This window comes from Xiphophorus couchianus, chromosome 7 (genome assembly GCF_001444195.1).
Source record: "Xiphophorus couchianus chromosome 7, X_couchianus-1.0, whole genome shotgun sequence".
Classification (NCBI taxonomy): Eukaryota; Metazoa; Chordata; class Actinopteri; order Cyprinodontiformes; family Poeciliidae; genus Xiphophorus; species Xiphophorus couchianus.
The window spans coordinates 31,931,632-31,957,043 of NC_040234.1; the positions used below are offsets into that span (position 1 = coordinate 31,931,632).

Genomic DNA, 25,412 nt, shown 5'->3' on the forward strand with positions numbered 1-25,412 from the left:
ACAGCAACAACATTAAAAACATTTGTTTACAAATTTTTTTGCATTCAAATGTGTGCAACATAATATTTTCTAATTAGATAAACCCAAAAACTTCATGCCTGATTTCCCTTCAGCCACATTCCTTTGGACTCTCATGTTTTATTTGCTGCCAGTATAATTTTCTGTACAGTGATATATCCCCCCTCTGTCGATGCACTTTATCATTTCAAGTCCATGTTTTTTTTGGGGGGGGGGGGGTTTCTGAGTGTCAAAGGGAGCTTGGTGAATTGATGAATCCTTTGTCCCTGGAAGAATTTTTTTCTTGGCTGATCATAGCGTCTTTAGTCTCTGTCCATGTTCAAGGCAACACTTTGATGAATGGTGAAACTTCTCCATGACTGATCATGAGAATGCTCCACCTCCGCTCGCCTGGATAAAACTCTGCCTGAGCGCACAGTAACTGAATGCTGATTGTGTAATTCATGTGGGTTGCAGCATAAATACTGTTTACAGCTTAGTGTTTCAGGACTGGTACAAATTGTTTGTGACATTTTCTGTGTTTCTGTGCAATTTAAAGAAAACCACAGAGTATCAAAAGATCAAAAATAGCCATTGATTGATTTCAGTGTTAACTGATTAATTAAATAGTTATTTGATTGTCATAAATAATCTGTGTGCCTTTAAAATTCATCTGGATTAGCCAAAAATTAATAATTATATAGAACTGAGAATTCATTGTCAAACCCAAGAACAGCAAATATAACGTGTAATAGGTAAATATCCAGGCTATTTTGAGTCTTAGCAACTATTAGACAACATAAGTTTCTTGCTTATGTAGTTTCTGGGAACTTTGCAAAACATTTTTTGTTTTTTACGTGAGCAACTTGAAGGAAGTGCAGTTTGTTATGGTCTATTAAGTAGCGTTCTTTTTTGAAGTGAATAGCTGCTGGAAATAGTTGCTATAAAACAAAATTATGGCGAGTTTGAGTAGAAAAGAGGAGTTAATAATTTCCAATGAAGAGTTTTGGAGTGCATCTCTACACAAAGTTTAGGCTACAATTATTTTTTTTTATTTACGATTATTGTACATACAGTATAGTGCTTAAATTGCTGACATAAAATCAGAATTTTCAAGTGTCATTTTCAATCTCTCTCAATATCAAAAACACGGCGCTCTCCGCATTAAAACAAGTTTTTGAAAAGATTTTACTTACTGAATCTCTGTGTTCTGATTTATGTTTTTATTATGTGTTTAAAACCTGAGCAGCTTCTCTTCCTTACTTTTTCTCTGTTTTTTTTGTGTGTGTTTAGTCTCCCTGCACGGAGCCATAAAGCGTTATATTTTGCAGGAAGAAACACAAAGCAGAAATATAGTGAGGTTTGACAGGAACAAAATTGAATGCCTCTGAAAACATAACTCCAATGAGCGTGCTTGCCTGTTTCTGCTTCTTTTTGTTCGCCGCGTGTCCTTCAGAAGGTATTCAGGTGCATTTGTGTCGCCGTGTTGTTGCGATAAAACCGCGTGTGTGTATGGCTAAGAATAATATGAAGCTGTTTGACTGTGCTGAATTTGTGTTTTACCGCCTGCAGCTATAAAAGCCTGAGATTTCATTTCTCCTTCCCTCCAGTTTTACACTCACCTCCTCAGACACATTTGCACCAAGAATATTGTGTTGTGGAACAATGGAGCCTTTTGTGCAGCGTCGCATCCGTTGCGTGTTTTATATGCCAATGTTCTTACTTGAAATTGAATACCGATGCTACAAGCCAAATTAGTTATTCTTGGTACATCATTTTATAACTAGAGATGTTCCCACGTTGTTAGGTACACTTATTCAATTGCTTGTTTACACTAATAGTGAATCAGTCAATCACAAAGCAACATATAAATGCTTTTTAGCGTTCTAACAAGATGAAGATAATTAGCTTAGGAAACATCATTAAAGGGAAATATAAAACATAAAAGTCTGATTTCAAGCTTGAACTCTAATGTTTAATCTCCATTTTTTAATTACTGACTAATAACCCAGAGAAGCTCAAACAGCTTTACAGCTTATTATTCACAAGAAATTATTGCTCAACTATTACAAGAGTTATATGTCATTAAATGAAGAAATTTTAATGACTTAGATACATTGGAAATATCATTTATGTAAAAACACAACTACCTCTGATATTTATACTTAGACTGCCAAGCTTTGGAAAGATTTGTTCAAGGTAAATCTTGAAATGTTGAGATTCTAAATCTGTGTGAATTCTTTATTTTATTCTAGATGTATTCATCTTTATAATTACGTAGTTTATTCAACATAGAAGGTAACTCAATTTTAATTCAGTTCAGTTTATTTATAAGCAACAATTCACATCAGATATAATCTCGAGGCACTTTCCAAAAAAAAAAAAACGTCCTTTCAGTTCAGTCACAAATACATTTCAATTTCTGCTAAACAATGAAGCAGGTTCACATCACTCTTGAAAAGAAAAGAGTTTCACCACATAACGCACGGCTTTTAGAATACACCCTTTAAAAACAAATTGCTGTGTGGTTTTTGTGTTTCCAACATGGTTTCAGATTCTGTCTTGTATGTTTTTCCCTCTCCAGGTGGAATGTGGTGGGCATCCAGGGCTCTTTAATGAGCTACTTCACCGAGCCCATCTACTTCTCCAGCATCATCCTCGGCAGCCTTTACCATGCCGACCACCTCTCCAGGGCCATGTACCAGCGCATTGCAGATATCGAGGACCTGCCCCAGCAGTTCACCCTCAACAGGCCTCTACTCAGCGGTAAGAGCCCTCACTGAAGTGAAATAGATGATAAAATACGGAAAGACCCGCTGGTTGATTTTTTTTTCTCCCTTAAATTCCCAGCTGTATTGCGTGATCACGTTCACAATTTAAAAAAATAACCCAACCGTGTGAGGTCACCTTTTTAAACTTTGATAATCCAACCCCAGCTCTCCAAATCTCAAGCAGAAAGATTTTAATTCTGGGTAGTAAACACATTTCTTGACCTCACAGGTCAGTCGTAGAGGAAAGGAGGACAGGAGGAGCTTTCCTGCTTTGTTTGATCTGAGCTGACATTTATCTTTCTGCTGTGGAATTTGAATAGCTTTAACATTTTGTATAAATTTTCAGCAGTGGCTTGACCTTTTCAAAAGCCTTTTGTTTTTCTTTTACTTTCCTTTTTTTGTTTTTAATTTAGTACTCTGTTTTTGTTCTTCCTGTCATTGTTTCTTTGTAAAACAGCTAAAATATATCATTAGAATATCAAAGAAGTCATTCTGATTATGTCAAGCAGAATGATCTCGCTAAGATTATTTGGCTGGATTGTGGTCAACATTTATTTTGCTTAATCTAAGTACAGCTGACTAAAACATAAACTGACTATATGGAGCATTATTGTAAAATGATACTTTAAAAATTTGCACAACCCTTATAAGAAAGAATCTATCTCACAAATTCATGTTGGCTATAAATTCATAAATCTGTTCCTTCCCTTTTTTGATTGCAGCTTTATTTTGATAAATGGTATGCAGTAACTATTTAAACACAGATTTAACTCACCTCTCTCTTTCCTTTGGCTGGTTGGCTGGCTGGCTATATGAATGGTTAGTTGGATGGAAGGCCTTGTTGGTTGGTTGGTTGGTTGGTTGGTTGGTTGGTTGGTTGGTTGGTTGGTTGGTTTGATGGATGGATGGATGGATGGATGGATGGATGGATGGATGGATGGATGGATGGATGGATGGATGGATGGATGGATGGATGGTGAGTTTGATTGGACAGTTGTTCTGTTTGTGTGTTTGTTCAGTTTATTGGCTGGCTAATTGGTCAAATGTTATAGGTGTTTTGGCTAACTGGCTGTTGTAACAAGTTGAACTTTTTTTAAACAATATGCCTGCTTGTAGTAGATCTACATAAAACTCCAGTTATGTCAGAATAAACTGATGGTGAATGGCTCCTTTCCATACCCACTAGGGACTGAGTGACCAACACTTCAATTTCACAGTGTTAAAACAACATAACAACCCTTCAATCCAAACTACTCTGCACCAGTGCTTTGTTTTGTGCAGCTTCTTATGAATGCCTATTTATGTTTCCATTCATACCTCAAAACAGGCACCAAAACAAAGAACTAGTTTCAGACCAAACTTCTCTTCCTGAATAGCCATTGTGTTTCTTAAAAACAATCAGATTTAGCGTTAGACGTTGTGGTAGGGGGTGTCTCATTGCTTCCTGGATTTTACTCACCATTCCCCGTGATCCTCTGCTCCTCCACTGTGGTTCCTCTCTAGAGGAGATAATAGTCCGGGGTTATTAACCTTTTCCGCTTTAGAGACTTTTTAGCGGTGAAGGGCTGTGGCCTTAGAGCAGTGAGAATTTCATCCGCTGTAAATCATTTTCTGCCACAAGTGCTGCCAAATGGAACCAAGGAGCTTAATGCACTTTCACACATACACGCACACACAAAAGCGAGCAGGACACAGGGATTTATGGCATCCATATATCTCCCATTTATGTTTGAGACACAGTGGAGGCCAAAGCCCTGTCATGTTTTGGAAGAGTTCAGGCCTCGTCCTCAGAGTCCCCCTCCGAGGTAGATGGCATCATTTCTCTCCACCATGTTAGACAGCATCACATAAAAAAAGGTTAAAAAAAAAAAGATGCTAAAAGACATCAGGGCTGTTTGATAAGCTGCCTCTGCATCAGGATGCCTTTTCGATTAAACATAGGAGGTGATAGTATTGAGCTGATCAGGTGCACAAAATTCTTTGTAAGCATACCAACTCTTTGTTTGGGATTCCCAGGTATAAGCAACGCTGAGGCTAGACAGCCGGGCAAGGCGCCGAACTTCAGCGTGAATTGGACTGTCGGCGATCAGGCACTGGAGGTGATCAACGCCACCACGGGGAAGGACGATATGGGCCGGCCTTCCAGACTCTGCAAACACGCCCTCTACAGCCGCTGGGTGCGCCTGCACTCGAAGGTACAGAGAGCCGGAAACGCAACTTATATTACAGTTCTTTGCAAAACAAAAATTTACGTTTTCATTTTTCTCTTTTTTTTGCTCTGATGCTCCTAATTTTGTTTCAGTATAAGTTTGTTTGTTCTGCAGAGGGTTCAAACTTTGTTAGAGAACATTAGCAAACAAACAGCATCATGAAGACCAAACAACAGAGGTGGAAAAGTTTAAAGCAGTGTTTGTTTCTAAAAGAAAAATGTCACAGATAAGTATCTTAAGTATTTGTTCAATCTATGATCACCTATGCGCTGCACAATGGCTGCTGGAAAAGACAAGTGTTTAGTTGTTGACTTACCATTTAGAAACCACTTGCTGCATTCTTGTTGGTTGTGCAGGAGGCTCTACTTCTGCTTTTCAAAGATGTACAGTTGTATGACGTTTGTAGCCATCTTCACATGCGACTGTAAGCGTTGAGTTGGGGGGGGGGGGGGAGTGGCTAATAGCAGCTCATCCTGAAAGGAGCTCAGAATAGGCAGAACGGAGCAGACTAAAATCTCATTATATAGGAATGATTCTGTGCAAAAAATGTAATATGTTTTGTAAAGCACAGAGACCTATGCTAACCTGTTCAAGGAAGCTTCATCCTAAATTCTACTTTCTGTTTCTATGTCCTCTTCCTACCCAGCTGTCATCCATCCTGCGGATCAAAGTGCCCAAGCCCAGCTCATACCATGATGCCAAGCAGGCGGCCATGGAGTACCACTCTGCTAAAAAGGCCCTCATCAAGGCCTTCCACAAGGCCGGCCTGGGGGCCTGGGTCAAAAAGCCCATCGAGCAAGACCAGTTCACCCTCAGCTCCTGATTGAGTCCGGGGACCAAATGGAGAGGGGGGGTTTCCCAATGCACCAGCTCCTCCCGCCCTCCCTCCCTGACCCAGGCCGGAAAACTTATTGAGCCCCTCAGTAACATTTTATTTCCGTCCCCATGTGTGAGCTATACATGTGCACTTGTCACCTGCGTGGCTCCACGAACTCTCCATAGCTCATCATTCCTCAGAGGACCTCCGCCTCATCTTGTTTCTCATTTTTGATTTTTAAGCCTATAATTTTGGTTTTAATTGTTTTCTGTTTTTAAACTGGAACCATTATTCTTTTTTTTTTCAGTCACTTTGTTTTCAGGACAGAAATGTTCCTCATGCTGTAGGTGTGAAAAAGTGGCGAAAATACAATTTTTGTCTCTTTTCGCAAAATGAGTGTAGCCTTTTTAGGGGAACATGTAGCATAGAAGAAATATATTTTTGTTGTTGTTGTTACTGACTAATACCAATGTGTATGGACCTAAAGATAATTGCTAAAATTAAAAACAGTGATCTTTAATTTAATGATTCATAAATCCTCAAGATGTAAATCTAGTTCAGAAAAGTGAAAATATTCTAGGTATAACATATAATGTGTGTTTCTCTCATGCGTTCTTAGCCCCTTTTATTAAAGGTGAAAATGTTCTAAAACAATGTCGCCCTGTTTGATTGATTCACAATAAAACAAATTCAGGACAGGTGTGACTGCAGCTTAGCACTCTCAAGTTAATATTTTGTGATTTTCTTTTTCATTCATTTATTCATTCATTTGTCCTCAAAGGTATTTCCCATCGCTGTCACTTCATACTTGAATATCCGGGTGGGTCATGTTGGAGTCCTCCCCCTCACCTGGGTCCCGGGACGAAGCTTTAGGAGGCGCTGCACGTTCTATTATTTTTTCCTTGATTTATTTGGTTTCCTTTTTGAATCCATGGCTTTGCATGGAAACTGAACTGAGAGGCTTGCCGAGCAGAAAACAAGCGACGGGGAACTCTATGCGTCAATGATTTTTGAATGAATGCCAGCAACTTTCTCCACAGGCAGCTTTGAATCTTTGTCTCTATTTTCTAAATTTCTTGTGATTAATTGAATGATTTTTGGGGGGCTTCAAGAGAAGAGGGTTTTTTTCTGTTTGTTTGTTTACTTTCTGTGTTCCCTTATCAAAAAAGGATAAATGGGGATGAAACTACTGAGAGAACAGTGACTGTACAACAAACTTCTCAGACTTCTTGTATTTACACCACAGAGACCCCTGACAGCTGTCAGATCAGATAATAGTAGATGTCCTGTAGCACACATATGGTACAGTATATGAAGCTAGATTCAAGATATGCCACATTAAGCCCATCTGTGGTGGCTGTGATGCAAACATGCAATCTCCACAACGTTGTCCTTGGAAGCACCTTCACAGACCGTGCATGAACAGACTCAGAAGCTGTATGCTGAAACCTGATGCCAGTAGTGTCCAACCAAATGTACAGTTTTCCAGTTTGATGTTCAGCCTCCTGTATTAACGCCTCTCTGTGTATTAACTCCTGTTCACCGTGAGTCAATACTCTTCCATGTTTTAAACTGGTCAATGAAAACGCATTTCTAAGAAACTTCAGTCAATTCCTGTTTCCAGCTGTAGGATGAAAAACACAGTTTGAGTGTGAAATTTGTGTGTGCTCAGGTGTCTTTCAGCATACTCAGTTAAATTTTCACCAAAGATGTAGATTTTCACGTGTTTTTCCCCCAGTGTTAATAACACCTGTTTTTTAATGGCTTGCTATTATTCCGCCATCATCCCTTTACTGGCAGGTTGTTTTTTTTTTTTGTACTTGTGTTTTCTGCAAAAAAAAAAGTATATTCCATATTGGGCATAAAAGTCAGGCTTCTTTAGTGCAAATGTAGCTGTCAGCGCCCACCATGCATTTTGTGACCTGCAATCATAACTGTTGCAATATACTTGTTCTGCGCATATAAGGAACAACAAATGTGGCAAATTCTCCCTCTGTGGAAACCTTTTGGATCTCTCCTTTGTCAGTAGGAATGTGAAGATCTTATTGTTCCTATATATAAGTTTATGAATCACTGACTACAGCCAATGTACAGCATGGCACCAACACTTCCAGAGTCGACATGATTCATTTCCATTGTAGCAAGACAGATACAGCAGGAAGAAAAAAAAGCAGCACTGTTACATTTCTCCTCCACCAGCTGGCACTCGTGATGTCATCGAAGGTTGTCCAATCCTCCTTGTTTTGATTTAATTTTCTAAGCCATCATTAGAAAATCAAAGTTGTGTTCAAAATGTTCACTCACTCAGATTGTGTGTGTACAAAAAAACTGAATGATGCAGGTGGAGCCAGCGTTTTGGTGTTGCAACACTAAATTCTGCTTTAATGTGTTTATTTGCAGGTATATTGCATAAACAAGCACCAGCAGCATACATCACATTATAAATAAATGGTTTTTTTAAAACCTTATACTAACATAATTCATCATCATAAAATTTGCACTAAATCTTATGTTACCAGTTTTACTTTCCGTGAAGTCAGGAAAGTCACAAAAATCAACTGCGGACAATAAGTGTCAGTATGCAAACATCAGCATTAGTGCCTTTACTTTATTATCATTCTTGGTCAGTCAAGGCATTACATTTTGTTTCATGTACACTATTTCTACTGTTTGGTAACGTTTTATATGTCGCTTTATTTATAAGAAAAAGGAAATCACTGGTGGATGTTAGCTGCCCTGCATGTTAATGGTAGCATGCTAACATTAGCATTACCATGCTGAATTGACTGAAGCTGAAATACAGTAGAGCTGATGCTGATTCTCTACTTACACTGTATGACATTGAATTGAATTTCTAGTTGACCATAGTTGATGCTGTGTAAGCGTGTGTAAAATATTAGAAAGTCTTGAAAATTCAAAGATGCTTTTGTTACTAAACTCTTCATATTGGCAGTGGTTAAAAACTGGAAACACTGAGCTCAACATGAACTTTTTAACAAAGCAGAGAAAACCATTTGCTAATGCAACTTTTAGCATTTTTTTTAGTTATCCTTAACTGCGTATGTTAAATGTACATCATCGCTAACAGTAACATGCTAAAGACTGTACATTGGTGGCTTTAGATGCACATCAAAAAATGCTTCCATCCATTTCTATGAAACAACCTACTGCAGCATCTGAACACAACATAAATGTAGATGCCAATATGTTATGGCATTTTGTTCAAAATGGATAAGGGAAGATTAATTTTTGAGATTGACATATTCTGAGATATATTATTACAAATATAATTTAAAATAAAGATATCCCTAGCAATCAATGTTTCCCTAGATAGAATATTCTGGTAAGAAATATAGTTTTAAGTGAAGGCCTAAAGATTGATTAAATTAATTTTAGTTTAGGAAGCAATTTATTTGTGTCTTATGTTAGGCTAAATAGATAACTACATTTAGGTAAAATCCACAGATTTGAGACTCAGCATGATATGTCCAATATTGACACGTCTGCAAGAATAAATGGTCTAGAGCAGCGGTCAGCCCTTCGCAATTTTGCTGCGTTTGACGCGCAAGACGTAACCGGTAAAATCCGGTTTAGGATTTTCAAAATAAAAGATCCGGAAATAGTTAATTATTTCTTGCGCGGACCGGTACCGGGCCGCAGCCCGGTGGTTGGGGACCACTGGTCTAGAGTCAAGACAGTGGCTGGTGGTTGGGTATTAGTGTGTTAACATGTTAATGTCAGCATCAGTATGTTAATATTCACAGCTACACAACTGTCATATAGGCTACAGTAGTGTAAAGAGTGTACTACCTCTTTACAATACTTTTGCTAAGCCCTATGAGAGTTTTCTTGTTCACCGTACAGTGGGTGTTAGCTTGCTAAATTTAGCATTACCATTCTTAGGCCATTCAAGTTATTCTGGGTTTTTTTAAAAGTTAGTGTACCACCTCAACACTACTTTTTTGTACCATCTGAGAACTTCTGAGTACACAATTAATGGTAGATTTAGAGTAATTGTTATCTGTTTTCAAAGGCACTGAATCCTAATGTTAGCATTAGCTCGCTCTGTTAGCTCAGGCTTAATTTAATCATGGTCTAATTTGATGATGCCATGTAGCACCTCTGTAGACTATCTTTACTGTACCAGGCAGTAGCTTTTTAGTACACTATCTACATAGTGGCTAGAAAACTAATAATTAGCTGAGGATGTTAGAATGCTAATGTTAGCCTTAATGGACTTGTTAGCTCAGGTTGTAGGGCATAGTGGTCTGTCTTTAACAATGCAGTGAACTGTACATTCAAGTAAACAGTAGAAATTGTGCACAGGAGATGAAAATGACTGTAGTGAAGAATAAGTGACCAATTTGAACACAGCTTTGAAGTTAGCTTTATAGTAAAAGTGAAGAACAGTCTGATTGAGTGATTCCCTACAATTTAACCCTAACTACAATCCTAGCCAGTAGGCCTACTCCATATGCAAGTGTGACAGATGTTTCTCTTCCTCTCTGTTTCTCCCAGTTCGTTCTGTTAATGTTTTGATTTTTACAAAGCTGTCTGAGGGTTTTTCTTTTTCATATATGCCCCGTTAAGATTGCCTGCTCCTAGAGTTTAGTTTTTTTTTTTTTTTGACTGCACTAAAGATGTCAACTGATGATGTCATGATTTAAAAAGAAAAGAAAAAAAAAAGGAAAAAGTCTCCATTTATGGTTCGGATGAATTCAACTACTGGAGCAAGTACGGAACTGCTTCCGCTTAACCCCCTCGTGAATCCCTGAAGACGGTCAGTGCAACCCTTCCCCCTTCTTGGTGGGGTTATGTTATTTTGGTTCTGTTCAGTGAGCCCACATTTGGAGGCTTTTGCTCCTTCTGGGTTCAGTTGTCCAATGTGTGAAATCCTCCACCAACTCAAACCACGACCTTGCATGTTCTACCAACACTGAAGCTGCACCTAGCATGATGACAAACTTTTAAGGACAATGTAGAAAAAACAGATATAGATAGTTATATGAAATCAAGAAAAAAAAAAGAATAAAGAAGTTCTTAGTTTACTTTTGATCTTTGGGTCAAGTTTATTTCTGATTATGTCTTTGACTCTTCTTTCTGTGTGTCTGTGAAATGATAATATAAGAATTCACAATTCTCAACTCAATGGTCAAGGTGGAATTAGTTTTATCACTTCTACGTATCATTTGCTCCCAGTTTGCCTCCTTGTAGATTCAGTTCTGATCATCATAAGGTTACAAGAATTAAACAGAACATTAACATTCTAAAAAAAACAATCAAAATCAGGTACAGAACAATTTTCTTCCTTAAGAAATAAAATCATAACACACTCAGCAATGTCAACAATGAAGCCAAAGCATTGCTATACCAGGTTATCCTGACATCCATTTTACACAAGTTAGTCCAGTAGATTTGCTTTAGATGTCTTTCAATCCAAGGACATATGACCATGATTTATTATTATTTCAGCTGCAACCTTATGTGCCAAACATTAATTTTTAACAGGCAGCATGCACTGTTGGCAGTAAAATCCATAATATTTTATTAAAGTACTTACATATTCACCTTAAGATGTGATTAAAATATTTTCTGTTTTGTTTTTGATACCCCTTATATGGTCTTCATATAAAATATATCACGTCCTTTCTTTTGAATACTGGATGTCAAACCATAAATTAGAAAATATCGGCTCTCCACTAAGTAATTTTGAGAAAAAAAAAAAAGCAAGATATGATGTAAACTTGTGTAACAAAAGACAATGGGTGAAAATACTGTGCAGTACAACAATAAGGAACATCTGTTCAGCCTGATTTCATTAACCTGTCGCTCTGTTTGCTTGAGAATGAACAGCCTGTCACTGGAGATCTCCGATGGAATCACCAATTTAATTAGACAAACAACGTATTTCATTTCTAAGATCACCTCAGGGTCCACCATCACCAGAACTACACCTTTCAAGTCCTTATTGCGCAGTGTTCCACAATGAAACACATTTTAAGCAGAGTTTGAAGTTTTATATATAATCTGTAGAGTAGCTTTGTGTGGCGGTGGTGACATTTTTGCAGAAACTAATTGCATACGTGTCGGGTGTCAATCAGACTCAGTGTGGAGGCTGGATTAGTCAGACGGAGGCGTCTCATGCATTTTACTGCTGGTTTTAATCTTCAGGTCGGACAGCAAGTGAAGGAGGGTCATCGGGTTCCCTCTGTGTGCTTACCAAACTCATTTGAAGAGTAAATCAAAGGTATGAAAACGTACTTCAGATCTGAAAGATATTTGGGGTCAGAGGATTTTAAGTTTACTTAACTTGGGGAACTAAGAACTCATTTATTCATACTGCTGTTTTATTGATAAGTTAATTCAGATCAAACAAAAACTGATTTGGAATGATTTATTGAAACCAGATAGATGCTTAATTATTAATATAATATTGTCTTATTTAAAAAACAGATGTCACGCTTAAAGCATTGAATCTTTTCCTAATTTCAGAAGAAGCTTTCTGACATTTTTTTTGTTGTTGCAAATTTCAGTCACAACAAATGGATCAAGTAATAATTCAATGAGTTATTGTCATTTTTTAGTATTTAATTTATACACTGCAGTCCAGCAGATCCTAAACGTCTTTTTACTAAAAAAGGTGAAATAAAACTGTAGCTAGTAGAGATGTGGCGGATGCTGCAGTACCTTCTAGTGAATGACAAAATAGTCCAAGCAAAAACCCATTGTTGATAATAATATATATTATTATGGGGTGTACATATTTCAGTGACGTCCTATCAGTGTGTGATGTATCAGTGATGGGTTGCTCCTGTTCTGCAGCTTCTGTGATCTTGCGATTGAAACATAAATATCAACAGCAAATATCACAAAATGGATTTTTTTCGTTGTGTTTACAAATCCATAAAAACAACAAACAGAGTGCCATCTGCAAAGCTCAGAACTTATGATAGCTGCTTATGGTTTTATGCTTTTTCACAACTGTAAAAGACTTATGAGACATTGCATAAATAATCATTTCCTTCCTTTTTTGTTTCCATTTTCTCCTAGTTTCCTCTGGAGACTCTTTGTTTTCTCCTCCAACAGCTCTGAACTGGTTAATATATTCTTAACATGTATTAGATTTCCCTCTATGGACATATCTTAATGTCAACATTTTGGTCATTTCTTCATTTGGTGTAAAATAATCTATTAAAAAACTTTCATTTTCTGGCCCTAACGTCATATCAAAATGTTGTCAAAGCAAACCATTGAAAGTCAGCCTGAGTGTAGTTAGCCTGTACAGGATGTCACCTGTTTCACCTGTTGATGGATTAAAAACAGAGCAGTAGAAGAAGGAAATGAAGGAAACTAAAAACTATGTTAGCAACATCAGATTTGCAATGTTTTTTTGTTTGTCTGTTTTTTTTTATATGGGTCGAACGTACGGCATTTCACCATCTGTCTCTAAAGTGATTTAAAAAACTATATATTTTTAAATACTTATTTTGGTCCAAGCTCATCAAAATTTTACATTTTTGTTTGCTGCTGTTCATATTTGTTTAGCTGTGGGGAAAAATCAGCTGAGAGGAAACCCTAAAATAATCCTCCAAGTTGATAGCAATTTCTTTGTTTACTCTCTGGGCAGATGAACTATCAGATCAATTATAAATAACCTATAGATGCTGTAAACACTGAGCTCTCTGACGTTTACCACCCCATTGGCAGGATGAAAGCTCTAAAAGCAGATTCAGTCATTGCAGCAAACTTCACCATGTGAGAAACGCTCTGGGTTTTAATAATGCATAAACCATCTGCTATTTCTTGTGACGCCGTCTATGGAAAACTTCTATCAAGTCTTTTTATTACAAGTAATTAAAGTTGGCTTTGTCTTAGTATTTAAGCTAAAAAATATAGTATTCATGAGCTCCAGGAAAGCCTAAAATCATCTTCATGAGGCCAGACACAAAGATTCACTGGTAAACATTAAAATATGCATTCTTTTAATTTATAAGCACGTCGCCTCAGAGCGCCAGCACAGTAAAGAACAGAGGAGCAGCTCTGGGCGTCCCGGTGCAGGAGGGCAGTGAGGGAGAGGCCAACAGCTTGTGCCCCTGAGAGAAATGACAAATCATTAGCTCTGGTCCAGGAGTAAATGGGAGCCACACTCCTCCAAGGCCCACATTTCCATTTCAATTTTCTGCTCAACAGAGTTGATGTATGTGGCGAATCAAACAGCCAGACCAGTCTCCACCTCGGCCGGCTCGAGCCTCCTGATATTCACCGGTTAGAGTATGGATGTGACCTTGTATGTGTGTGTGTGTGCATGTGTAGGTGTTTTATGCAGTGATAACACCAACAGACTAAGTACAAAGGAAACACAGTGTCTCTGTGTAAAATGTTTTGCCAAAAGAAAAAGAAAATCAGTTTCTCCATTGAGGGTCTTCATGTGATGTGATGCAAGTTGAGTTTAACTGTGTGCAGAACATCATATAGCATCATACAGCATTAAACAACATCCTCTGCACTGAAAATCTTTGTGATGACTGAAAATTTCATGAAGAGTTTTGACAGTACTGCCAGTACATAAGGCACTGCTGAAATGTTTAATAAATCAGGAACATTCATAGATAATAAATGTAAAAAATTTAAAGTTTGAACACACATGGATGCTGTCAACGCAAACGGACATAATGAGCTGCAGTGGGACCACAGCAAGTTCCCAAGTAATAATGTTGCTGATAAAACAGCATTTTGCCCCTGGAAATATATGATTTTGTTCCTACAGAACCAGTCATAGTCATTAGAAATATGATTGTCTAAATCTGGCTATAAACTATCCATCCATCCATCCATTTTCTGTTCACCCTTGTCCCTAATGGGGTCGGGAGGGTTGCTGGTGCCCATCTCCAGCTACGTTCCGGGCGAGAGGCGGGGTACACCCTGGACAGGTCGCCAGTCTGTCGCAGGGCTATAAACTAGTCATAAAGAAAATGTAAAATAGACTAAATACTCACTTTTAATAATCTTATATTCATTTGTCCATTCTACTAATAAAGCACCAAATATTTCCTTGAATCTGACTATAATTTTTGCACATTACAATCAGCTAAGCTTACCTACAAATCCAGTAATGGGATGTGGTGACAGTTGAAAGGAACAACTCCCTTTTAAGCTGAAGAAACTTTCAGATAGAGCTAATCGCAAAAGCAGAAATGCATGAGGCCAGAGAAACACAGAAAGTACACAAAGATTATGGTGAAAAATTTTTTTTAAAAAAAAGCTCCATCCATTGCAAAGTTGTAAAATGACAGAAAAACAGAGAAAGTACAGAAAGTTGTTGACTTAGTCCAAGAAAAAGACAGACGTTAAATTGATGACTGTCCAGGAAAGAGACAGAAATAAACTAATCACCAGAGCATGAGTACTTTCTATAACTAAGCTAAAACCAAACATGTATACAGAGTTAATTGAAGCAATGTCAGGGAAGGAGACGCGACTAAACACAGAAGAAGACGTTTCTCCAGTTGAGTATCATTACCTCAAACTCGCAGGAGCAGATGGATAATGGCTCATTTAGGCCTGATTAAAAGGTTTTACTGAATTGGAAGTTCAATAGTGTTTTTTTAATCCACTTCAGGGGTGGATTAAGAAAATCATCTGCTTTAGGAATGTAGAAAATCAAGCTGGTTTTGAAGAAAATTTGTAGAGATTAAAAAAGACATGCTAGACTTTTTTATTATTTACTGCAAACAGAAATAATAATTGTGTTAAGTGTATTTTAAACATGTAAGACACATGCTTACACACAGTCTTGTATATAAAAATTCATCTGACGTGAAGAAACACGGTGTTGTTAAAAAGTTGACTTCCCATCAGTACAGCCATTTGGTAATTGCTAAACCATCTCTGTGGCACGGTGATAGTTTGCAATTTACTCAGCGGTAATCCCGAGTGCCGCTGTGTGTGAGAGGAGAGCAGATAGGCTAAGTGCGGAGGAGAAAAGTGTCAAGAGGAGACGCAGATTGAGCTTATCTGTGCGCTCAGGCCTTCCTTTGTCAGAACAGCTCCTTTACTGATGAAGGCTCTTTGAACCTGACAGAATAATTAAAATCAAAGAGAAAAAAGCTGACATTTGCAATTTGACCTGTCTGACTTACAAGGCAAAATTGGCACCGTTTCCTGTAGATTGCATTATAATAGCATTCTGCCCCCGTGTGAGCGTGTGTGTGAGGAAAGTTTGTGTTGGCGTGTGCGCATGTGTGTACTGTACATATTGCTTCAATGCAGTGTGTATTCAAGAGTGTGTGGGATGGAATAAAAGAGTAAGTTTATGGCATATTACCCAGTCATTTCTTCATTAAGGAGCTGTTTTCCGGTAAGCGGGCGCTATTTGAATAGCTAAATTGTCCGAGCAATGTGCAAACAAGAACTAATAGCCCAATGTCCTTGTCACTGGCAAAGTCAAAGTAAAGATCTCTAAACTTAGGTGAGTGTCTGTGTGTTTGATGGTTTGGTCTGTGAAAATATTTCTGTAAATCTGAAGATTCTTGCCTTGAATTTGATGTCCACATGTGGGCAACAGCCAATTTGTTGTCTGGTTTTAAAATGGAAATATTTTAGAACCATCAGAGCAAAACAGATAGAAAGTATGTGAATCATAATCTGTTTTTTTTATTGTTTTATCAAAGAAGAAAATATTAAAAACCCTGTTCTGCACCAAAAAGGGATTTCTCTTTAAAGCAGGAAGTGAATACCATATATGAATAATGCTGTGAAATCTCATGTACAACAGCTGTATAAAAAATGGACTGTTTACTTCATCATGTTGTAGGTCTAGTGGATGCATATTGTGTTATTAATAATACAGCAAATGGAGGTAGTGACTTTTGCTGATAAGATCATCTGGACAGGAAATGCAGACCAGCAGGAAGTAAACTCAACAATTGGAAATATGGGTTTATAGTCATTTGTGCAAATGAAGATCAAATACTGTGCAGCAGATGGTCATACTTTTCAGCAGGCCCAGATTTCTGTTTTCAAATTTGTTTCCATTGGTCTTGTGTAAAATGTTCTGTGAGATTGAATTTGGGGATTTTATTTGCTAATTATCAGAACTAACAGAAATAAATGGTTTAAATATTTTTGCTCTGTTTGGAATTAATCCATACATCAACTTTACGTTTTTAATTAAATTACAGAAATGAATTAACTTTTTAATGATATTCAAATTTATAGGAATGTACTTGTATTTATAAAATTTTCATGTACACCACACTGTGCGGCTATCACATCAAACATATTACATGAACAAACTTGGCCTCCATTCATGTTTTTCCCACTTGAATAACAATTCCTTAAACAGCGCCAAGTAAATGAGGTATTATTCATTTTCTCCAAGTGGTATGACAGCTTTGGGAAGATTTGGAGGCATCATTTCTCTCCCAGAACACTGAAACAGCAGCGCAGAGAACACACGGAGGGAATTGTCAGACCTGAGATGCCAGAGCAGAAAACACATTTGTTATGAATCCAGCAGTGCGCGCATACGAAACCTATTGGAAAAAACAGAGGGAGGCAGTGTTTAAAAAATCTGGAGAGGTCCATCTTGAGATGTTTTTAAACAGCATGAAGAAAAGACAACTTCTCAGTGAGCAGCGTGTGACAGAATTCAGACTGATAAAAAAGAGGATATGTTGCATTAGTTAATACACATTATTAAAAGCATGTGATATAAAGGGAATAAATAACTCATAATAACTTATAGCATCAGTTTCACTCTCGTGCAACAAACAATTAACTTTATAGGAAGGACCATCAGGGCTGGTCTTCCCTCCATCCAGGACTTGAACATGTCAAGGGGCAGCTAAAGCTAACGTCTCTGCAGACCCCACACATTCTGGACACAAATCGTGTAGATGTTTACCTTCAGGTTGGCACTACAGAAAGCTACTTACAAAAAATAGCCACCCCAGACACCCTCCAGGCTGTCAAAGTGGTCAGATTTATACCATACATACTTTCAACATTTCAACCTGGTCTTCTTTTGTTAAAGCACTGCACATATAAATATTTACAAGAAAGACAAAACTTTTTTTTTTGCTTTGTTTTGTTTTTTCATATTGTGAATGTTGTCACTGATAGCAAAGCATAACCAAAGACAAAATTCCTTATTGGTGAGCACAAACTTACTAAAATAAAGTTGATTCCTAATACATTTGTGTTCAACAGCTGAGCCATGTTGATTTCAACTTATTTTCAATGACAGCCAACTAAACACAGCTAATACATTTGACAAGAAATTGGCATTTAACTTCTTGTAGCTCCCCAACACTTTATAAATAAGAACCCACCATTAAGTACACATCTTTTTATGTGGCGATCTTCACATCTGGAAAAGTAGGTGATTTAAAAAACTAATATAACCTTGTTTTACTCATAAAAATACAAATTCTGAAAAAAAAGAGGCAAGGACATCAGACCTGGTAATAAATTTTCTACCTTTAACTAAAACTACTTCAGTCAACCCTAAGCCATTTTTGCTTTCATTCCAGGTAAACAAAATTTGCTTAGAGCCACGAAGGCAATAGACAAAATAAATGACTTCATAAAAATATTCTTAGTGTCATTCTTTACAGAAATATTATGCATGAAAATGTTAAACCAAGTTTTTACTAATTACATTTACATTTTAAACATTAAATTCTTTAGGATTTTTGATCAAGCTTCTTAAGAACCACATGTGGCTCCAGAGCTGCAGGTTGCAGAGCTTTGATCTGCATTAAGGTTTTGTCTATTAAAACTGAGTGAAACATACAGTGTTCCTTTGATTTTGTTATTATTACAATGAATCCATTCCATCTCTAAAATGTCTTCATATGGTCTACTTTAACTAGCTGTATCACACTGCCACCTAGTGTTAGACAAAATGGCAATATCCAAAAAACTAAAATCTATTGTTTTCCAGGTTCTGTGAAGTGATAATTAATTGTTTATTTGTTATTAACAAAAGGAAAGTTAAGATATTTTATTAATCTTTGGTAACTCTGTGCTCCTATTTCAGTTTTAGTTTGACTCTTAAACTCCCAGAGCTTTGAAAACATTAAAGTTGGTGGTAAATTTGCCTTTTTCTTTTCTTAACAACCCTTAAGAAAATACAATTTTAAGATTTTAATGCGAGTAAATAGAATAAAGTTGAAGCTTTTCATTGAAATTGCATTTATTTCAATGTGGTTAAGACACAACACATTGCAAAGAACTTGACATTTGAAGTTGTTTTTCCACTTTTTTCTGAGGTATGCAGCCATTTCTCGACATAAAAAAGCACAACTGCAGAACAGCAACCGAAATATTACAAATGCATGAATAAAATAACACTTGCTTCTCTTTAATGTTGGTTTAAGTGAGCTCTATAAGACCGTGTAACAGTTCAGTGCTGGTCTTTCTGCAGGAGCAACCTGGTAGAAGCGGAGCTGCGTCAGAGTTCACTGTGCAGCAGGAGTTTGACTTTCTTCATGTTTGCTGCCACTGCCAAAGAACAGAGGACAGGAACAGAAACATCAGAGCCCCGATACTGAGCTGCCAACAGGACAGTTCATTAATTCAAGCTGCAGGTACATCTGCTGTGCAACAGTTTGTAATAATCCACATTTATTGAAGACTCACACTTGTCAACAGGAGGTTCACTTTGTTAAAACACAATGTCAAAGAACAGCTAACTCCCGGCTTGAGTATGAAATAGTTTTCTCAACATTGCTACTCAGAAATAAACTGTTGCATCACTTTTTATTTCCTTTTAACAACCCTTGGAAAAAAAAATTACATGTTTTTTCTGGAGCCTTTACTATCAATTGCCCACTTTCACTTAAGTTCAAGCTACTATAGCTAAATATCTACATGTGGATTCCTTTGGACAACAAAGAATATGATAATATTTTCCTGTGTAATTTGAAAAAGCAAAATATACACTCAAAGTGTTGCCTAAGTAGTTATCTCAGAATATTTCAACCTTCATAGTGTTCATGTAAATATTATTTTACAGATTGGACATAGGGATTCTCCTTGCATGTTTTCACCCTATTAAACAAGAGCAAACAGCGTCAAAGTGAGAGCTAACGGTCACTCACAGAGCTCCATCTCATCTGGGCCGTAGGTGTAGAGACGCTCTCCGTATTTCCCCACAATATCTGCGCGCACAGTCTGAGATGGATCTGCAGAATGACACAAATGATCAGCTAAAGATATAACAGTTAGAAGAACATGGGAATAATATAGCACAATAAACAAAAGATGATGGGAAACTATAGCAAAATGCTATTCCGCAGAAGAGTTACATCAAGTTAGTAGCACATAGACTTGTGAGAAAGTTACGAAATCACATGAAAGTGTTATATATATATATATATATGTATATAATCTGTACAAATTTATATTTAACATATTTTTTTAACAATACTTAGAAATATGAGTAAACAATAAAAAACAAAAATCCTTTTAATTTTTTTTTTTAACAGGACAACCACACATTTGTTTGTAACTTAAAATGGCTAAAACACACTTAGGAGAGTTCAGGAACATTCTGACAGTTTTGGAACAAAAAAGTAACTACAATATACTTTACCTGCTGCACACCATGAGACATTTTGCTGAAAGACTGGGATAAAATACTATAAAAATACTTTTTGATTGGTTTTCTTAATGTTTTCAAGTGTTTTAAGTTGGAAGCAACACTAAATAGCCACTAAAATTCTTAAAGTCCCAAATATTTTAGTAAGATGTTGATGTATACATTGAAATTGAAATATCTTTGCAGCCTACGCACTGAAGCATGAATATGGCAGAGCCACTCAGAGGATTTCTGCATTTGCAAATCCAGTATTATTCAACATTTACGTTGTGGGGGAAAAAGTAAAAGGAAACATTTTCCCCCAGAATTTACCCATGAAGTATCAAAACAACTTAAAATGGATAAAATGTATTCTTCTCATTCACATTCATGTACTCTGTGTTATGATCCTATTTAATTAGGCATAAAATCCCTCTCTGATGTTTACTTCTGATTTTCTCAGAGCTGCAATTAACATTACTGATTCATATTATAATAATTGATGGGAGTATTTACCAACAAAGAGGATTCTGGGAACATAATAGCCATCAGGAGCCAGATGCTTGTCCCCAATTTCCTCCTGTAGAAGAACAATAATCACAACAATTATAATAACCGCCAATGATAAATGTGGTAATTTACACAGAACCAAAATAGAATCTGAAAGCATTGTGCTTACAGTACGTACCTAAATAAACATTAGCACTAATCTGAATAGATTTTCCAAAATTTTGCATTAATAATAACATATCTAGAAGTGTCATGACCAATAATATTTTACATAGTTTCTCTTCAGAGTATGTATAATATTTTACTTACCACCACGTTAAGCATGATGAAGTCATCTTTGGCCATTTTCTGGATGGATTTATCAGCAACAAATGCCTCCTTCAGAGCTGTTAAAATACTTATAGTTAGTCTGAGTAGTAAACTGGATATGATATGATAGTAATGAGTACAATAATGCAACAAAAACAATAAATGAAAACCACATTTTACAGGACATTTTTAAAGTACACTAACCTCTAAATGTGAATGTATGAAAGTTGAATTTAAATTTACAGTGCTCTACACACTTGTGGGCATTCCTGGTAAAGATGTGTAGAAGAAAACCCTGAATTAATTGTGCAATACCCAGATTTAAATTTAACTAATTTAAATCTGGGTATTGCACAATCAAAACATGTTACAGTACTGTGAGGAATCTGTGTTTCTGGGAACTTTGTTAAGATATAGGGCATCTAGGGGGATTTTAAATAAAAATCCGCTCAATTCAGCTAGAAAACTGAAAATGGGGCCTTGATTGGGTCTTTTAGCAGGATAATGATCCAAAAAATGGACAAATTAACATAGAAATGGTTCATTTGACATAAAATTAGCCTTATTTCATAGAGATCTCAGTCTTTAGTCCTAAATCCTATACAAAATACTGAGAAGAGATGAAGAAAATAAAATAGATGACCCAAGTCTCTGGATGATCAAGAGAAAAAGATTCCTCAAAGACCCTTCTCTCCATTAGGACCACCAGTGAAACAGTTACAGAAGACTAGGTCTGTCAGTACTTTGTACAACAAAATCTGGTGTTTCTATCTCATAGGATTCTTATACTCTTCCACTGAATAAACGTCTTTTCACCAGACAATACACATTTGATTTACAGGCCTTTAAGACCTCTTTACAAGGAATGCTAATAGAACAAAACTAAGAGCCAGCTCTGCTCTGTTGTTGAGACTTCCACCGAGCCTGCCTCCAGAAAACCAACTGAGTGATTTATAACTAGAAATCCAACATACTTCATTAAGTACACTGCAGGGAATCAGGGACACAAGCACTGAACTCCCCGTGAAGTAAAGGAGCCACAATGACAGAGGGTGTGCAGATCTGCATCTATACATGTAATATTTGTTTTTTTCATTGAACAAAGCAAAACAAAACCAAAGTTCTACGGTACCTTTACTGTGTGGGCAGTTGTCTAGATGATGAATGACCATCAGTGGTTTCTGGCTGCGAAAATAAAACCAGTGAATCAACTCGGTGGGTTCTTCAGCACAGTAAGCACACTGATGGTGTAAATGCAATTAATCTATTGACAAATTGAGCTGCAATGGCAATTTTTTACATGATTAATGATTTTATAAAGCCAACTGTTTACCTGTATGTGATTTTTTTAAAAAGCTACATTGAAAAGAAGATAATCTTATCATGCAATCAAGGAATGGGTTTAAAGTCCTACCTCTTGGCACTTTCTGACAGGCCCTCTTCAAAACTTTTGACCCATTTTATATTTTTCCCCCATCCTGAAGAAGAAGAAGAAGAAAAAAAAACAAGACAAGCTAATTTTAGACTTTAATTCAGTCTTGATAAAATCAATCTGCTCAAATTGAACTTCACCTCTTGACAGGGGCGCAGTCGCAGTCTTCACCTTTTTTTTATTCTGTGCCTCAGCAATGGCACAGAGGCTGATGAACAAAGCAAGCACGACCCAGCGAAGCATCGCTCCCCGACCTTTGAGAAAACCACAGTAATAATCGCCTGTTTAACATGTCAGGTGTCAGGTGTGGCGTCGCTCCGCCCACGCGCATGACGCACTGCGCGTAGGGCACCACGTTCCTTACAAATTATTGCAATTATAGTAATTGCGATAACAAGAAAAGTGTAGAAAGCGTGTTAATAAATTAAATACAAAAGTAACAATTTTACCCAATGAGAGGAAGAATCCTCCACCGTGTGGTCTGTTCATTGAGCTCAACCTGAACCTTCCTGCTCTAAGGGCTGTTTAGCCCAGCATACACATTTCAGGTTTGGCAGGTACGCACACGCCTTGAATTATCGTTCGTTTATTTCCCATATCAGGTCTCACTCCTCGCGCACACAGGTCTCTCTCTATGGCATAAATGACGTCAAAGACAGAATAAACAAAGATCTTAGGAGTTATTTGACCGATTGTAGACAAAAAATGAATAAATAAAAAAATACAGCAAAGCATGAACTACTGAGCCAACACTAAAGTGCTTTGAACTAATAAAAAAATATGAAGAATATCAAGCAGTGAAGACATGAGAAATGATCCTATGTCCAGTCTGTTACAGCTGTTCTTCAAAAATGATTTACTTTGAACGGCAGTGGTAAAGTCTTATTCTAGAATAATATACTTAATGTGAAGTTCTGAAGACTTTGATGATTTTTGACCTTTTTCTCAGACTCTTTGTTGCATTTCTCATACACCTACTGCAAAACCTAGTTGATACTTGCAAAGGTTGTAATGGATAGTTCATTCCTCAAAACCACATATTCATACCGATGAAGTGTCAATTTCATCACTATAAAAAGTACTGACACCACCTTTATGATTATTCACTCTGGAAGTGTTTTCTAATGTAAGGAAGTCAGATCTTTTTGACACTATCTGAAAATGCTCAAAACAACAGTAGACTCTATTAGCACAACTATTGGTAAATAAGTATCAGACACTAAAAAATATGCTTCACGATTATACTCCATATGCTGTCTGCAATTCTAATTTGTTCACAACATTGTACAAAAGTAAGGTATGGATTCATATAAAGCAAACGTAAGAAACATCCTTTGGAATTGCTGACATCTTTAAGAAAGAATAAGAAAATGCATAAAATCGACAGATCTTAAGAACAAGTTCAACATTTATGTTTGTAATGACTCAAGCAATGAAATGGGGATGATTAGTTTTAGAGAGAATGACTATTCAGCTCAGCTCACTATCGTAGTCCATTTTGACTGACATGAACAAATGATAATATAAAACAGCAGAGAATTTTTGGAAGCAATTGATGCAGGTCCTAAGCGATCTGAAATGTGTTGGCAAGAAAGAGAAACTGCTTCTACGGTAAGCATGAAGGACCAAGTGTTGTGCATGTTTGAGTTATGAATATTTTAATTTGATCTGAAAAATGTAACAAAGCAATTTAGAAAAAAAAACATTGCAATAAATTCTTTCTAATGAATCTTCCTCAAGAAAAGGATTTTTGTCATGATTTTATGAGTTCAGTTTCCTGAACTCATAAAATCAATGAATAAAATGTTACATTTCATTCATTAGACTTCCCTTATTTCCTCATTTCAATCCCACACATTTTTTTGGTGAGTCTTAATTTTCCAGCTCTAAGTAGAGGGAAATAAACTCAGAATAATTCAGAATTATTGTAAAATTTCAGGGTGGTGAGCAACACAAAGCATTTGTACTCAGGACACTCAACTGGCTAGCAATGGTGTCTGTGTCATGCACACGTCAGAGAAAAAAGACTAATTTCTTCTCTGCAATCACACACCTTGTTGGGGGTTAACTTCAAAGATATTCAACCTTTAATCATTAAACAAGTAAGACAGGCCTGGAATTCCTGTGGTAAAAATAGCAGCAATTTTAAACATTTTGAAGCATTTCCTTAAAGTGGATGTGATAAACATCTTCTCTTTAACAATTTCCTTGTAGAGCACTCTTGTGCACATTACAATTGTTTCCTTCTCAACATTCAAAATGGAGAAATCATAATTTGTATCACAAATGATGATTCACATAGAAATCTACTTCTCGGTAATTTATGATTGCATTTTTGTCAGAAATTAACAAGTACAGCCATAATTGTGCAAATTCTTTACAAATCCAGCAATCTTTTAATCAGCTTTTCATGTTGTAAAAGACGACATGAATGTTTACACAGAAAAGACAACTCAAAATTCTCCTACTCTTGTCTTCTGATAAAACTTATGGTGGATGTCTTACCTTGTCAGCATGAAGCAAGAATCTGTGCTTGCTCGCCTCTATGATTTCCCTTTTGTCAGTTTTCTTTTAGCCAAACTTGCCAAACAGGTATTTATATAATAGTTTGAAAGAAATATGAAACAAAGAGAAAATGTTACTCACTAAGAAGCTATTATATGTAGGCGCACACACAAACACACCCATCAATCCTTAGTCTGATGTTCAGAGGAAACCAAGCACAGCATACCAGCAGTGAAGAACAGTGGCGGAGAGGAGGTGACGTGAGCCACACGGCTTG

The 25,412-nt window shown here is 36.8% G+C and overlaps 2 protein-coding genes across 11 annotated transcripts in view; one reads left to right on the top strand and one right to left on the bottom strand.

Moving 5' to 3' along the window:
- Positions 1 to 8,263, top strand: part of adarb1b (adenosine deaminase RNA specific B1b) — a 132,259-nt gene extending 123,996 nt beyond the window's left edge. For all 8 annotated transcript variants that reach the window (XM_028022580.1, XM_028022582.1, XM_028022579.1 and 5 more), the window contains 3 exons: positions 2,582 to 2,763; positions 4,785 to 4,963; positions 5,625 to 8,263. In XM_028022580.1, the coding sequence (XP_027878381.1) occupies positions 2,582 to 2,763; positions 4,785 to 4,963; positions 5,625 to 5,801 (538 nt within the window). In that variant the 3' untranslated portion in view covers positions 5,802 to 8,263. The remainder of the gene's footprint in view (positions 1 to 2,581; positions 2,764 to 4,784; positions 4,964 to 5,624) is intronic.
- A 10,712-nt stretch (positions 8,264 to 18,975) lies between these two features.
- Positions 18,976 to 25,335, bottom strand: agr1 (anterior gradient 1). 3 transcript variants are annotated; one of them, XM_028024355.1, is made up of 8 exons: positions 25,315 to 25,335; positions 22,771 to 22,884; positions 22,613 to 22,676; positions 22,331 to 22,383; positions 21,199 to 21,275; positions 20,896 to 20,959; positions 19,901 to 19,984; positions 18,976 to 19,301 (listed from the first exon to the last, which is right to left on the bottom strand). In XM_028024355.1, exons 1-8 carry the CDS (start codon positions 25,316 to 25,318, stop codon positions 19,252 to 19,254), a joined length of 510 nt encoding a protein of 169 aa, XP_027880156.1. In that variant the 5' UTR covers positions 25,319 to 25,335; the 3' UTR covers positions 18,976 to 19,251. The 3 variants fall into 3 exon arrangements, with proteins under 3 accessions (XP_027880156.1, XP_027880157.1, XP_027880155.1); XM_028024356.1 differs by lacking the exon at positions 25,315 to 25,335 and adding an exon at positions 25,136 to 25,194; XM_028024354.1 differs by lacking the exon at positions 25,315 to 25,335 and adding an exon at positions 23,080 to 23,721.
- Between the last annotated feature and the right edge of the window lie 77 nt (positions 25,336 to 25,412).